This window comes from Mchenga conophoros, linkage group LG22, assembly GCF_057382185.1.
Source record: "Mchenga conophoros isolate Kocher_MC1m ecotype Shallow Benthic linkage group LG22, M_conophoros_male_GT1.1, whole genome shotgun sequence".
NCBI lineage: Eukaryota > Metazoa > Chordata > Actinopteri > Cichliformes > Cichlidae > Mchenga > Mchenga conophoros.
The window spans coordinates 21,181,750-21,197,212 of record NC_140546.1 but is presented as its reverse complement, the minus strand read 5'-3'; the positions used below and the strand labels follow the sequence as shown (position 1 = coordinate 21,197,212).

The 15,463-nt window shown below is 42.2% G+C and overlaps 1 protein-coding gene across 1 annotated transcript in view; it reads right to left on the bottom strand.

Annotated features, from left to right (window-relative positions):
* The window catches only part of gabbr2 (gamma-aminobutyric acid (GABA) B receptor, 2), a 199,707-nt gene extending 189,139 nt beyond the window's left edge, over positions 1 to 10,568 (bottom strand). Inside the window, exon 1 of the mRNA XM_085262608.1 lies at positions 9,896 to 10,568. Within this exon, the coding sequence (XP_085118734.1) occupies positions 9,896 to 10,210 (315 nt within the window). The 5' untranslated portion in view covers positions 10,211 to 10,568. The remainder of the gene's footprint in view (positions 1 to 9,895) is intronic.
* Positions 10,569 to 15,463: the final 4,895 nt, after the last annotated feature.

The following is a 15,463-nucleotide window of genomic DNA, read 5'->3' as shown; positions in this document are numbered from 1 at the left end:
CAGCCTTTTGTGATCGCATACGACATGATTGCCTGCTTTGGATGGGCATGACAGATGTGTATACCATTGCTACTGTGCATGGGCACTTAGGCAGAGTGGCTGGGTGTGTGTGTGTGTGTGTGTGTGTGTGTGTGTGTGTGCAGGTTACATCTGTGATTCTACTGTCTGTTGTTATCGCTCTTGGCTCACAATGGGCTCACCAACTGCTTTTCGCTAACAGGGCCCAGTAATCGCGGATGGGGAAATAGTATCCACCATGTGCGGACAGCAAATGGACAAAGGTCTGATGTGTATCAGAGACTGCCGAGCAGAGATGTGCAGTGTGCACGCTGGAGTCCGCTACCTGAAACAAATCCTGACGGTTACATTTTCAGTGCTCATTTTCAGCACATGTAATAAGTCAAAATGTAATTATATCAATTACAAGAAAAACATGCCAAACCACAATGTTTGATGGCCACAAAATATAAACTGCACACAAAAGAAATGGAAGCATGATATATTGTTCAAAAAGCTAATATACAATACTGTGCAAAAGTCTTAAGGCAGCCCTCGTTTATTTATATTTTGCTAGGAAAATAGAGGAAAAAAACTTAAAATGTACAATCATAAATGGAATTACAGTATATACGACAAAACACTTTGTTATTTCTTCAAGTAGTCTTCAGGAATAGTCTTCCAGGCTTCTTGAAGGGCATTCAAAGTTCTTGAAAGACCTCCAGAAAGACTAGAGAACTATTGCTCACAACCACTTTAAAAATTTGATGCGAAAATTCTCCTAGTCTCCTGTATATTACCATAATTTGTTCTCCAGAGTCATCATGTATACATCATGTATACAATGTATACATCATAGAGTTCAGTATTCACATTATTGTTTAATAGTTTAATGGCATTCTTTAATTGCTTTTCAACAGTAGTAGGCTTCCATTATAGGCTCCACTGCTGTGTTCTACTGGAACATTGTGAGAAAAGCTATGTGAACCATTGGAGAACAACAATTACTCACTAATATGTTTCATGATGGTATCACGTGGATAAATAATCATATTGTGTGGAAACAGATGGTATTAAAACGCCATTTGAGCAAAGCGTTTTGACCAAACTGCACTGGACCTTTGGGCCGTGTTACGAAGAGAGATTGATGGTTTAACAAGGTGTGCTGAGCATAAAGTCAGACAATTCAATGTCACATGGGCAGCTCTTCTTTCTCTTTGGCAAGTTGTGCTCTTATGTTAACATTATGTTAACAGGTTATGTTGAAACTTTTGGTTTTCAAGGGTCTAAAAGTGCCACATTTTCTCTTATCTTTTGATAATAGACTCCAACAGTAACAGAGATTCTCAGCTGAGAGAATAGCTTATATCCAGTATGCCAACCTGTTGAGCCATGCATTAGTAACAAGGGTGTGGTAAATCAATAAGATCAATTTTACTTTGATTTGGCAAAAAAACAAAACAAAATGTTTTTAATATTGACTTCATGACAGTATCAGACCTAAATGCACTTCTTGAGAGATAATGTTTAAATGGATCCAGTTTAATGTTTCAGAGCTCTAATGTGCAGCTATCACATTAGAAATAAACACCAGCACCGAGAGTGCACTGGTAAAATCAATATATTAACTTATTTAACGAGACTGATAATCTTCCACTGCGTTGCTCTCTTGCTTTATCTGCAGCACACGAATTACTGTTTTTGTTTTTTGTGAGGGGGGGGGGTTCAGATCCTTTATAACTGTCCATGACCTGTTCCTTTTTAATGGACTATCAGCTTAATTTGTATGGAACATGATTCAAATGCCCCCTTTTATGTGAGAGCCCGAAGCAGAAAACTCGATATCCATTATCTGTTATTAGGTTTTATGTTTTGTTGAGCTAGCTAACGCAAAGCCAAGTCGAACTTGCTTCATAGTACATAGTCCTGCCCTCTTAACTGGTCAAGTGTGCTGGGTTATCAGCAAGTAATACACATTTTCTTGCAATAACATGTTTTTATATTATCTTTGTTAGTGCAACAGCAGTAGCTGATCAAGTCTAGTGTGTGTGTGTGTGTGTGTGTGTGTGTGTGTATATGTGCAGCCATGATAGAGAAAGCCTCCAAGACTATCTGCAAGTGTAGATGGCGATTAAGCAAGAAAGGCTATTATTCTTTGGCGTGAAGTGGCTGAAAACGTCCACCTGTATGAAGTCACTTTCTCATGGCGGGCATACTTTAGGCCAGGTCACACGACTGTGTACCCACATGCGTGCATCTCCTCCCAAGACGCAGGCAATATTTTGTTGGCTTTTTGGCCAAGAATTACACGAGCTTTAATGTAATTACAGGAGCAGAAAGGACAGACTCTCTCTGCTTATTGCTCTTTGCTGGGTCCCCTTGAGAGAGCGACAGACAGGGACATGCACAGAGTATTTGTCCAATCTCTAATGACAACAGCACACCCATTCCACGGTAATCCTTTCATTTCTGTCCACTCACGGGAGAAAGACAGGGAGGTGAATGCGATGTCTGTGAGTATGTGTGCGTACGTGAGGGGGTGGAGGATTGATGAGGAGTGAGAGAAGCGGACAGTGATGGAGTGAGGGGATGGAAAATTTGCAGGATTGAGGCATAATAACAGCTGACAAGGGCGATATTGGGCAGAACACAAGTCATTATTTAAAAAGGTCATCTGCAGTAGTAGGACCTTGGTCACGGTCTGCTTTTTGGGGGGGTTAAAGACGAAATAATTACAAGAGAAGGAATTTTATGTGTGTCACCCTTGCATACATACGAGGCCGTTTAGTGATGGAAATTCTCCAGACGTGCCGCAGCAAGAAACCTCTCTTGGGGTTGGTAAGCATAAGCACGCAAACACATATTTTCCTGGTCCTCTTTAGAGGTCTTGTTTGCAGAAAACAGGATCAATAAATAGATTAGAACATCTTAAGTATTATTTGGAAACCTAAAAAGTGCAGAAACCATCGTGCGCACGCCACATTTGGGAGCTAAGAGTGACTTTTTAAACAGTTTGCAGTACAGTAGCAGATAAACATTTGCTGTGCTAATTGCCTGCGCAAATGGCTTGGCTGGTGATCAGTGGCAACTTTATAGATGCACCAGCAGAGGCAGCCAGACAGACTGACGTAGTGTTGTGCTCAACATGGCAGCAGCCATCTTGTCAGTGTTTTCAGCAGCACTGAATAAAGATGAGAGATTTTCATCCATTTCCCAGCTTTTTAAACTTGTATTTTTTCTCCCGTTTAGCCGCCTCACGCTATATCTCCCTTAACTCGTCCTCCTCAAGTCACTATTTTCTGCCTCTCCCACCTCCCCATTGATCCTCCCACCCATTTTCTACCTCCTGGGTGTCCGTCATTCAGCTGTACGGTTTGTACTGAAATTGTTTGTTTAATGTTAATGGCAACCAGATGCCTGGTTTGCCACCTTTTGGAGTCATTGTGCATCTCAATGACAGTAGAGTCATTGAAGAAAGAAAGAAAAAGATGAGTAAGGGGGGCATGCCAACAGATGTCTCATCATAGCATCTGCTGCGAAAGCACAATAGGAAGGCATAAAGAAAGGAAGATTAAAATTTGACAATGACAAATTAATTTGAAAACTAATTGATTATCACGAGCTGAATTCATTAACGCTTTTACTACACCACCGCTCCGACTGGCTGTAATTAAGATGCAGTGAAGTCAGAGCGATGTATGCAGATTTAGATGCTGGATTCATTGTTTAAGGTGACACACAATGCTAGAGTATATTTAGATATAGCGACAGATCATTATTGGGGTTTAGTGTTTTTGGTAAAGACGGTTACCCAAGTGCTTGCACTGATATATACTCGCATATGCCCATTTATGGAACACCAAAATGATTGCACACACTACAGCACAGTCCACTGACTACAACATCAACAATCTTGGACTAAAAATAGGCTACTTGGCTCTATATGTTCTATTTCAGTGTGCTAATAAAGATCTAAATTAACAAGAATATACTTTTAACAATGTGATGCCTGATGCCTTTAACAGCAGCAGTTTTGCTGTGTTCTATTTCAGTGGAAGGCTCCAGTGTAATTGCCTGATTTTAACAATATCAGCGCGGGGTGATTCAGTCCATCACCATTCGGTCAATCACGTTCACCAACCACAGAGATATACATAAGTACCTCCACCCACACATCCAGTGCACAGACTATTTCCCATCCTTTCCCCAACCTCCAGCAGCACTCAAGTGCAAACACACATTCTGATTGCTTTGCAAGCAACCAACAGGACTTGCTTAGAGTGCTTTTACAATGGAATTACGCCGCTGCCTCTCACGTGATTAGCCTGATTGGGTCAGCGCATCGGGCATAAAAGCGGCATGAAAGCGCATACAATATATACAAGACCGTGCAAGCTCTCTTCCACCATCAAATTAGCAACACACAAGCGCAAACAATAAGAATCCGTCAAACATGCTTTAATCTGCACTAGGCAAATGCAAGCTGCGGGCTCTAATTTGTTTTTGCCACACTTGAACACGCTCATTGAATTTTAGTGGTCAAAACACCAGCAATGTCAAATACAGCATTGTGCAATTAAGACATTAGAAAGGAGGTCTGTGTGAAGCAATGTACCAGATAAAAGAAGAAGTCAAACAGGGCTTTTTTTTCTCTTTGTAAGCTTTGGAATAACATCTGGGAGAAGCAGAAAAGTGTGGTCAAAAGGTCAGGTCCATTGTGATTAAAAAGTGTTGGTGTATAAGAGATGGGCACAGGGAACAAGTAGTTCTGAAAGTTCTGGAGTGTGGATGCTCAAAAAAAAGGCATTCTTTATTGTCTTTCATGCAAACTTTGCATCCTTTGACAAATATTTACATTAATCATTCAGTGTATTTAAGATGCATGGTACAAAAGATTTTTTAAATGATTTTCAGAGGCTTTTCCTGGCTCACAGTAGGTCCTTAGGGGGTAATAACATGGTAGTAAGCATGATTCTAGGGATAACAGACAATGAGCGTGCTATCTTTCTTTGACAGAAATCATTCCATTTTCTTATTATTTCCAACCATTTGATAGTAAAAAAATACAACAGGGAGGAGACTTAAATCTGTCAAGGAAAAGCCCAAATTGACGTTGCATAACTCGGTCTGATGAACCCGCGGGTCCATTTTCCTTTTTCCGGAGATGAACAACACTTCATGTCTAACTGCTCAAGTGACTACAATATCCTGACCTCAGGCAGTGCTGCAGGGGTGCCAATCGACAACAGCCGTGACCATATGTAGGCGTGAATGCGCTGCATGCCTGTTTGTGTGTTTCATTTATGCGAAATATTCTGTGTGTACTTGTGTGTCACAATATCTGTTGTAAAGCCAGCTTCGGGGCGCGTAAAGAGCCTTTCATCAAGAAAGTTCACATTTGCTATTTGTCTCGCTCAAGCCCTCCAGGCCACTGGCAGGCTGACTCAGACAAAGGTCAGCAATTAATGCTCAGATTTGGCATATTTATTAAACTGTGACCCATGCTTCTTTCATTTTGTTAAATCACAGTGTGAAAACATTCAAATAAAGAAAACACTGTGATCAATTTCTGAGGGGATATACGTAACACAAGATCTTTGGAGCCTGTTACGGATCTATTATGCATACCTCATTACATGCAGTAATTGCTTTCTCTCTTTTTTTCTTTTTTCTTTTTTTTCCCAAATAGCCATTAAAGTACTTGCCTGACAGAAACAATGCAAACAGCATTACATTAGGATCCAATATGAATTAAGAGGCTGGCCATTTCCTCTTCCTGCACAGAAGATGATATAATCCTATTTCGGGATCTCCATCTAACAGCCCTACGCATCTCTTTCCCTCTCGCCTCACTCTCTGATTCTCCCCTGAGATCCTGTTCGTTCTATGAGAAGGGCCGCTGCGCATTGATCCCCACTATCTGTGTCGGGTCAGTGAATACAACCACACTCAGCACTTTCTATATGCCCAGAGAGCGCCAGAACTGCCACATGCTGCTTTTCCCTGCTCACGCTGAACATTCACCCTCTCCCAGGAATGGTGACAGGCAATCTTTGCTGACCCTCCCAGGTCACCACTTTGGCACTAAATGCTGCAGGTGTCACACATTTAAATAACACATGGCATACATCAGACCCCTTTTGAAAATACAAGACTTTTAAAGGTGGAACTTCATTTGTATGTGTAAGGTTATTATACAAAGAATCTTAAAGCTGAGTTCAGCGTGTGAAACAGTAAGTTCATTGGATGGTACTCTAAGAGGCTCTCCCCCCAAATAACTACAAAAATAAATGGCCAACAAAACAAACAAAGAGCTGTTGCTAAAACAAATTTTCCTCAACCCCACCAAGAGTATCAGCATTGAACCAGCTCGCTTTGACTCAAGACCTATGCTTAGCAGAACAGTAACCTCCATTATGAAAATGGCTTTTCACTGAAAACGTAACTTCTTGTGACAAAATGACAGAATGCCTTACACACACTAAGCGGGGGGTGGGGGTGCTCAGCATCCCGTGGACAAGACTACTGTACTGTGGTTTCGGGCTCGCCATCACAAGCTTAAATGTGACATGTCGCATTTAGCCCTCTGAGAAGAAAAGGGGAAGCGGCTTATACTGCAGCTGTGTGCGGCGTCTCTAAACATAGGTCACTTCTAGCAGAACAGAAATAGCTGTATACTGTACGCGGTGCACTGGACACGGTCAAGATGCGCATCTCAAACTGCAACAAACTCGTTGTCGTTGTGTTTCTACTGATGAGTTCACTCTTCGCTGTAAGAATATAGGTATCAAAGTCCAGCGATTACCCTAGAGTTCTAAGTGTGTATGAATGAATTATTTCAAATTCACAACGCTTCACTTAGAATTTTCACGGTATTAACCTTTGCCTTGTTGATTTTATAGCTTTTTGTCTCATACGATTCAAGCTGAATAAAGGTTGTCACTGCAATTCAAAAACTTTCCATCACCGTTCTGCTAAAATGGGATATTTCCCTGAGTGGCCCCTCTCAAGGGCCTGTCACTCATCCTATAAGCCGGTGAACTAGCGTAGCTTAGCCTAGAACCCTTTCATTGCCCAAAGTCTCCCTTCCATCCTCTTCCAGTGCCTCCTGTCCTCTCCAAAGCTTTGATCCTCTAAGCCTGCAGAGTTACAGTATCAGTCCATGGTTACACTAAAAATCCACACTCACACATCTAGCTGCAGTAAAGGACCAACTCCTGCTCCACCGCTAAGCCTTCTAGTTGATATAATCCATCCTGCTTCTTTTCTACCTCAAATGCTCTGTTTTTTTGTTTTTTTTAAGTAAGGCTGTATTTTCATGTGAAATTGTCTCAGCCTGCTGAATTGTCTGTGCTGCTGAAACATCTCAAGAGTTGGTTGTCAGTCTGATCAGACTAATTTGAAACCACCAAGGCAGAATATCTGCTCTACTTCCATTAGCTGCCTCTTCAATCCACCAAACACTAGCTCACCAGCCTCAACTCTGCGGCCTTTTACTGCAGGACAGCTCCTGAGTGCCTCACTGTCATCTACACCACCACCACCCAGCCCCACACTGCACAAGGATGGACCAGGCCTGCTCAGTTAACCCATGGCTCCACTGACAGGGGATAAAGGGATAAAGAGCCTGTGCTCGGGGACTGATTACTTACATCTGCAGGGCTAAATCCCAGTGCCCACACAAACACAGACACATGTGTACAAGCACAACGCAGGCACACACTTGGCCTGCTGCTAGCTGCAACAAACGCACTCATGCATGTATTATTTTCTGACAAGCATGTGCTTGGTGGAAAGTTGGGTCCATCCCTTTGTTTGTGAGTGTGTGTTTAGGTCATTCCTTTGTGTGTAAGTTAAAAATGATATTGCAAGAAATGTACAATGAAAACGCATATATAGGCAATAGCACAACCATCACGGATGTCACATTATTGGTCCTATAAGTGAGTCAGCGGGTGAAAGCAATATAATCAGCACTACAGTGATATCCCCCTCCCAGGCAAAGGTCTTCTCTAGCTGTACATGCTTATTATTGTTCAGACACAAACAAGTGTTCACAAACAATAATAGCATCTTATATCTTCAGATGTTAGTGGAATCATATTTTCCCCAAAGTCTCAGTTTCTTTATTTTCTGCAAACATACAATAAGAATATTCAGTAGCGGTGATATGCTTCAATTTGCACTTGGCCTCTTGTTTACTTTAACCACAGCGTCCTGAGCCACATGATTCCACATGTAAATATACTATAAGCTATTTGGAGGACATTCTTTTTCTCTCTTTTTTAATTTTATTTTTTCCTAGTTTTTACAACCAAGGATGCCTGCAGTCTGTTAGCAGCTTAACAACGCATTTATGAGATCTGCTGTTAAAAGAATAATACAGAAGTTTCACTGCTGGCATCTAATAGTCTTACTTAGTCGTTTTCAAAAACATGACCAGAACTTGGGAGTTTCATTTGCCCCATCTGGGAAAACCACCCTGAAATGCCATTGGGTTTTTATAGAGCAATGGAGTTTAGCCTTTGGCCACAAAGTGATCAAATAAAAATGTTCTCATGCCTTCCCAGTATTAGAAAGCTGGCATCACTACCAGACATTTCCAGCAAGCATGTGTCAGGCTGGCCCACTGACCTCTTGCTTCCAGCTCATCTTTCTCTCCAGGGGAATAGAAGGAGAAAAATCATAACTCTCATAACAGCACATTAATCCCAAGGTCTGAGCACATGCGCCTCTGAGGGCTTACCCCTGTCAACAGAGATGCGCGTGCTCTTTCACATGGACACACCTGTGCCCACACGGTAAGGAAAACCTGCTGATTTCTAAGGCAGCGGGACAGGTGGCACAATAAAACAGATCTGGCTCGACCTATAAAACAGATGAATAGAGTTGCAGTTCATTCAACCTCTACTTGTCTCGCTGAAATTCACAGAAATTTGACAAACTATCAAGGAAGCAGGTTGATGGTAAATTAAACCCCTCAGCTGCACAGTGTGCGCTCAAAAGCATAGACGTTACTTAAGCCTAAAGGACCACTATACTGTTGAGTCAAATAACTGAAGTGTAAATAGATTATGGAGAACAAGCTATTGTCTACACTTTTGGCAACTTCAAGAGGACTTCAGCTGGAGTTGTTAGCGTTATCAAATAAATTGATCTTAATTTGGAGCTTGAACACTGTGATGTTCTGCTCTTTTCAAGGGTGCCAGGATTCAGGAGAAATCGTACAACCAATTACCGCCATCTTCAGGCACGAGGAGAACCAGCCCCTTTAATCGTTAGAAAGCTACACTGATTCATGACTGAAAGCCCGCTTATAAAGTGGCCACTGCAGAAACAAAGATCGGATGCTGTGATTTTAAAAAAAATTTAAAATAAAAAACGTTAAATCACTGGTTGGTGATGGCGAATAGCAGAGATTGCAGTAACCATTAAAGCATTGAAAAGTGTGCCTCTAGAGTACCCAGATAAAGCAGAGCCTTGTGATGGCACCTTGCATTTTAAATGCCCTATCAACTACCAGCGACAGCAGCTAAAATGAGGAGGACGAGGCAGACACGTAGGCTACATCATGTTCGTGAGTGTGTGTGTGTGTGGGGGGGGGGGGGGGGGGGGGGGCACACCTACAGTTGACTTTTGCGCACTGAAGAAGAAAAAAACACCTTCGCCAAAAACAACGAGGCTTCGCAGATGCCAAGCATAACAGAACCCCTTTGGAGGGACACTCGGTGGAGCTCTGCGGGGCAATGCGCGCGCCATACACACGTGCACAAGCTGACTGTTCGCGCGCGCGCCCCCACATAGGCAAATACACACATACAAGCCATATACAAATGTTTCAAGCACGCCCGAGCCAGCCGGCGGCAGCTTAGTGAGCAGATTTAGTCTGCATGTTTACCTCGGTGTCGTATATTTTGGTGATGAGTGAGAACGAGTACTTCCCGGACTCCCTTATGTGTTGGATGGCCAGCTGAACCGCCGGCTCGATTCCTTGGCTGATGCTGCTCATCAGGGCCGACTCGTTCATGGGCATAAGAACCATTATGGGCAAGTTTTCCCCGTCCCTGGTGAACCAGCTGTTGTCCTGTCCGTGTTTGGTGCGGTCGTTGCACACCTTGGTTAGAGCAGGGTGAAATAGCAAAACAGAGAGGAGCAGACATCCCGTCGGGAGGAACATCTCCCAGCCGCTGCAGTCCCTCCGGGCTGGAGCCATGCTACTGTACAGGGTGACCAAATGAAATCCCACCGTGCCCTCACTGCTCGGGCATTGCAAATTCGGGCTCGTCCGGGATCCTCACGCGCCCGTCCGTCAAGGAGATATGAATTCAAAACAGAACAGACGCAAAAGCCGCAGCAGCCCCTGCAGTGGGCAAACTCGTCCCGTGGATTACGACTGCAAACTGAGAAAATATTTCTACTGTGTAACCGTGCCTCTGTGAGAATATTCCAAGGGCGCAGAGATTCGCTTTGCAGAGGGAGAGCTACTGCCTCTCGGTGTCCGTCATCCAAACGATCTCCTGTCCAAACAACCCTCTCATTCTACAACCCCCCCTTTTCACCTTTAATCTGAACCACTTGTATAAAGAACAAAAACTGTTCTGAAGGATGCCCCCCCTCCCCCCCTAAAAAAATAATTTAAAAAAAATCTGGCAATTTCGGGATACAAATTAATCACTCGTGTTGACAGTTCTTGCAGATACAAAATCAACTCCGAAGTAAATTCCCAGCCAAGAGATGCCAACTGTGGGCATCCCCACCAAATACGGCGCTCAGGCGGACAAATGTCAAGATAAGGGAGGGAGATGGGGGGGAAAGACTAAAAACAAACAAGGCTGATGCTGAAAGCTTGACCGCAGAGGTCTGGGGAGGAGATGTCGAGAGCGTCTGCGTTGACAGCCTGTGGGACTGTGAATCTCCTCTCCGATGGTGCGTCAGAGAAGCGCTGAAGCCTTTGCTGCTGCCGCTGCTGCTGCTCACCGTACGCGCAAGAGGGAGCACTGAATGTGGAGGAGGAGAGGAAACGAGAAAGGGAAGGGGAGGAGGGTGAGACGGATATACAGCAGCGTGGTGGGAAGGCTGCATAGGTTTTATGCAGGACAGACTCGTCGGAGGCCTGACAGCCGAGGGTGTTTTACTGGGCTATTACATCTAAGAGACAGGCCACATGTCAGACATGCATGGAGCAGGCCAGTTAAAACCTATGAGGTGTATGCATGTGGAGGCTCGTAGCTGTGAATTGTACTGTCACAAGTGACATCAAAAGTAATTCTTGTATTTTTAGTTACTCATTAGGAATGCCGAACCTCGTGATATGATGGCGTCAGTCTGGAAACCACTGTTAAACAAACAACACATACAGAATCTGGGATGGATGGATGGATGGATGGATGGATGTGAGAGGAATTATTATTATTATTATTATTATTATTATTATTATTACCAACAATAATTAAAAAAATAACTACATAAATATGTAAAATACTTGGAAAACACTGCAATATATTGGAGTAACAAGGAAGTATTTCAGCACCATGGACAGCGCACGGTACGGAATAGCATTCGGCGGTAGCGTAGCTGAAGTTGTCTCTTCTTCCATTGTCACGTGTACATTAGCCCTTTACCTGTACAGCCTCAGGGCAGAGGATACGCTTTCTTATTCATGTCCAATATGTGCAAACATTACATTTCTCCGGCAGGAAAGGAAAGTGGTTCCCCCTCCCCAATAAAAAAGAAAAAAGCCAGTCGACGCAATAGCTCGCAGCACATTTCCTGGTATTGTTAAACACGCGTGGGAAGAGAAGAGAATATGCTGCCGCGGGTAACTCTTCACCACATGTGGGAAAAAATACGGAGGCCTTTCAAGTCATCAGCTTCAAACGTATCTCAAAACAAAGGCAGTTTGACCTACACAGTCACAGTATCACATCCACAGTTACAATGAACATTACATTTTAAAAAATGAAAAAAAAATGGGGGGGGGGGGGGGGGGGGGAGGAGCATATGAATGAAGCACAAATGAGAATATAATGTATTTTCCCAATGTGGCGCATGGCACGAATATTGTCTCATTGGAAAGTCAGAGGTGCGAACTGAGCTTTGCTCTACATTTGCAAAACAACGGGGATGAGGCAACAGCTTTACTTCCATGATGAGTTGTCCAAAGTGCAACACAGCTGAAAACATGCGGGTCTTTCCCATTTTAAACAATGCTGGTAATTCCGTATTTTTAATCATCCTTCCAAGGATAAGCAGATAAGCAGTAGCATTAAAATAAACCACATGAAAGCATTACATCTTTCCAAATGAACTCCCTCTGTAGGCTCAGCTGGCATCAAAAAGTGGGCAGTATGAAATAAGCTTTGCATAGAAAACACTCCTGATCATGATCTGAATCTAACGCCTTAACACAGCCAATTTCCTTCACCGTTATGGATTTAAAGCATTGAACTCTCACGGTCAATAGGCCTCTGCCATATTGACCATAGTTCTTACAACATGGGTCACTTATTACAAGTCCAAGAAGCTCCAATCACATGTCACACAAAGGAAATTTGTTATAGCCCTGGAGGAATGCTGGAATCTACATCTCTCTCTTTCTGTCTTTCTGACCAGTATATGATTTGCATGAAATGTTTACCTAAAATAAGACATCTTAATTGTGGGAACACCAATAGTAAAACACATTTTTTGTCTGAGGCTGATTACTGTTTTGACCCACCTTTTGGCCTGTGAGGTCAGACACATTTAAGCTAATCAACAACGAGCTAAAAATAGAAGAAAAACTCAAGTTGGCTCCAATTAAAGGTCAAAAGAGTACAAAACAGTCAAGAAAACGCTCAAATAAAGGAAGTGAGTTAAATAAAAAATAATAAATAATATATGCTTTGCATTCATCCACACAGCGCTGTATTTTCCCTCTTCTTGATAGTTTTCCTTTTTTTCTACTCAGAAGTCCAGATGAAGAAGTAGGTCAAGTCACTGGCCCATCTGTTTGTTTTGCACAAAACAACAATCCTCCGCTCAAAACAACCGTCCAGTACTGAGATGGCTTCAAACATGAAATATGAAGTACAGTAGAAATGATGTGGACCTCAAATCCATGAGCAACGTAACTCTTTAAATCCAAGGCGAGGAAAAAGTACTTCAACTGGAAATAACATGTGCTGGAAATTTGCAAATAAAATATGGATTATATTTTAACAGTGCCTACAGACATTTTCAGGTATAATCAATCAAGACCTCTACATAGAAATGGCTACTTTTCTTTTTTCCAAATGTAGAAATGCTGTCCGGCTAATGGGGTGTCCAGCTAATGATTGCAGATTCCCAAATGAAAATGTACATTTCATTTCTGATTATGAATCATTCATTAAGGTTTCAATCACAGCCTTCCAATCTACCCGTCCTCACTAAGCGAGATGTCAAACCAATATATCATCACTAATGAGAACATACTCGCACGGTATGAAGGGCACGCAGTGAAATAATTATGCAGATGTTGGTACTTGAGCAATCAAAGATGAAATTTTATGACTGCGGATTCAGTGACATGTAACAGCTTGGACAACAGCTTTTGCGTAGGGTGAATGTGTTTGACTATATCAGATTTGTTTGGTTTGGGGTAATAATGCATTTAGAGATCACCAGGAAACAAAACAAAAACAAGTTTTTATGCAAATTTACAAAGTCTCTCAAATGCATCATCCAATCCACGTACACAGATATAGATGTGGCTGACATCGTCCCTGTTTAATAGAGATTAATGGGGTGGCCTGTGAACATCTCTCACCAAAACTCTGACAATATGCTACAGGATGCTCTATGAATTCTAAATGCCAGCCATTCAGAATGAGATAAATAGTTCATATGGTTGTGCTTGAGTATATCTTGAGTCAGTTTTGTATGTAAGAAAGCAGAAATCAAACAGCCTAAACTTAAGGCTGATTTACTGGACACCCAATCAGTAACTTTTTTTTTCTTATAATTCAATCACACTGAATATTTCTGCAGAGTCTGAAGTGGGGGAAGGTGGAAAGGCTACATATCCATCCATCCTGTCCCTAATTCACCATTTAACCGCAGAGGGCTGTTATGTTAATTTCTATTTGTAAGTAATAGAGGCTCAGTTTAACTTGGAATCACATTCCACATCCTTGAACATAAAAACAGCACCATGAAAAGGCTGCACTGATATGCCAGGAAGCAAAAGATAGGGCAGACCTTCATTTAGTCCAGATCAGCATCGTGGTTTCGAGTCATCCCAGATATGACAGATTTTAAAACTCCAACCCAAGGACACGGACTTTATCTCAGAATGCAAATCCACTGCATAGGGAGGGCACATTTTATTATGAATCTCTGAGATGCTTCTTTCCCTTGTTCTCGACACGCTTGCCCTGCCAGTTACAGTGGCAGCTATTTGAATAATTGGTTTCAGAATCTGCAGTCACAGTCCTGCAAATTCCATGCATACCAACAAGTTGAAGAGCGATTTTTCAGCACAGCGTGCTCCATGCAAGGCAGTAGAGAATGCATGTTTTATGAAAAGACCACAGACTATCAACTAAGAAATTTCCCTCTGGGTTCAAGAAAAAGGCATGTATCGCATTGGATTTGTTGGAAAACTTGCCACTGAAACTTCTTATGACCTTGATTTACCCACTTACTGTATATGTCATGTGTGACCATATGCTTTTTATTAGTTTCTGTAGCATACTGTTACAGTGGTGTATGTTCCTATTAAACATAGGCAAAGTTTAAAATATTTATACCTGCATATGTGCATGCAATTTATTGCTTCAAACTGCTTTAAATTCTCAACTTCAGGCAGTTTTTCGTATTGTGTAATCACAGTGGGAGTGGATATCCTTCTTTGCAGTCAAAAGGTCATCGCAGGCAAACAGTTCTGGCTCTAATCATCCCCAACTACTTCCTGTTTAAACCTTTTTGGTTGCGAGGGGCAGCCAATTAATAGAAAGAAAGGGAGGAGCTAAAAAAAAAAGCTTTTTTGGACACTGAATTAATTGAGAACCTGCATCAAGGCTCACAGTAAGATAATGAAATTAGCACAATAAGTCCCTTTAAAATATCCCACAAGGATAATATTAACCATTCGTAAATATACTCATATAGGGATAGTTTAGGCCCATGGCACACCAAGTTTTCAGCAGGTTAAAGAATACGTAAAAGAAGCGTATTTTAAAATGTTCAAGAAAAAAGCTTTTAGGTTCTTCATAACTGCATTAATCCAATCCAATGCAGCTGTCTTGAAATACAAGAAACTGAATTTAAACATCACACCACCATGTAGTGATCAGATTACAGACCACTAACAGCAGGACACGGCCTTGTAACCTGGGGCTAAGGGTACTGGTCTTATAGGGCTGTGTATATCCTCACTTTTAGCAGCCATTCGGCTTAGAATTGACTCAAGCTAAAGCTGGACAGAGTGATGCTGAAATAAGGT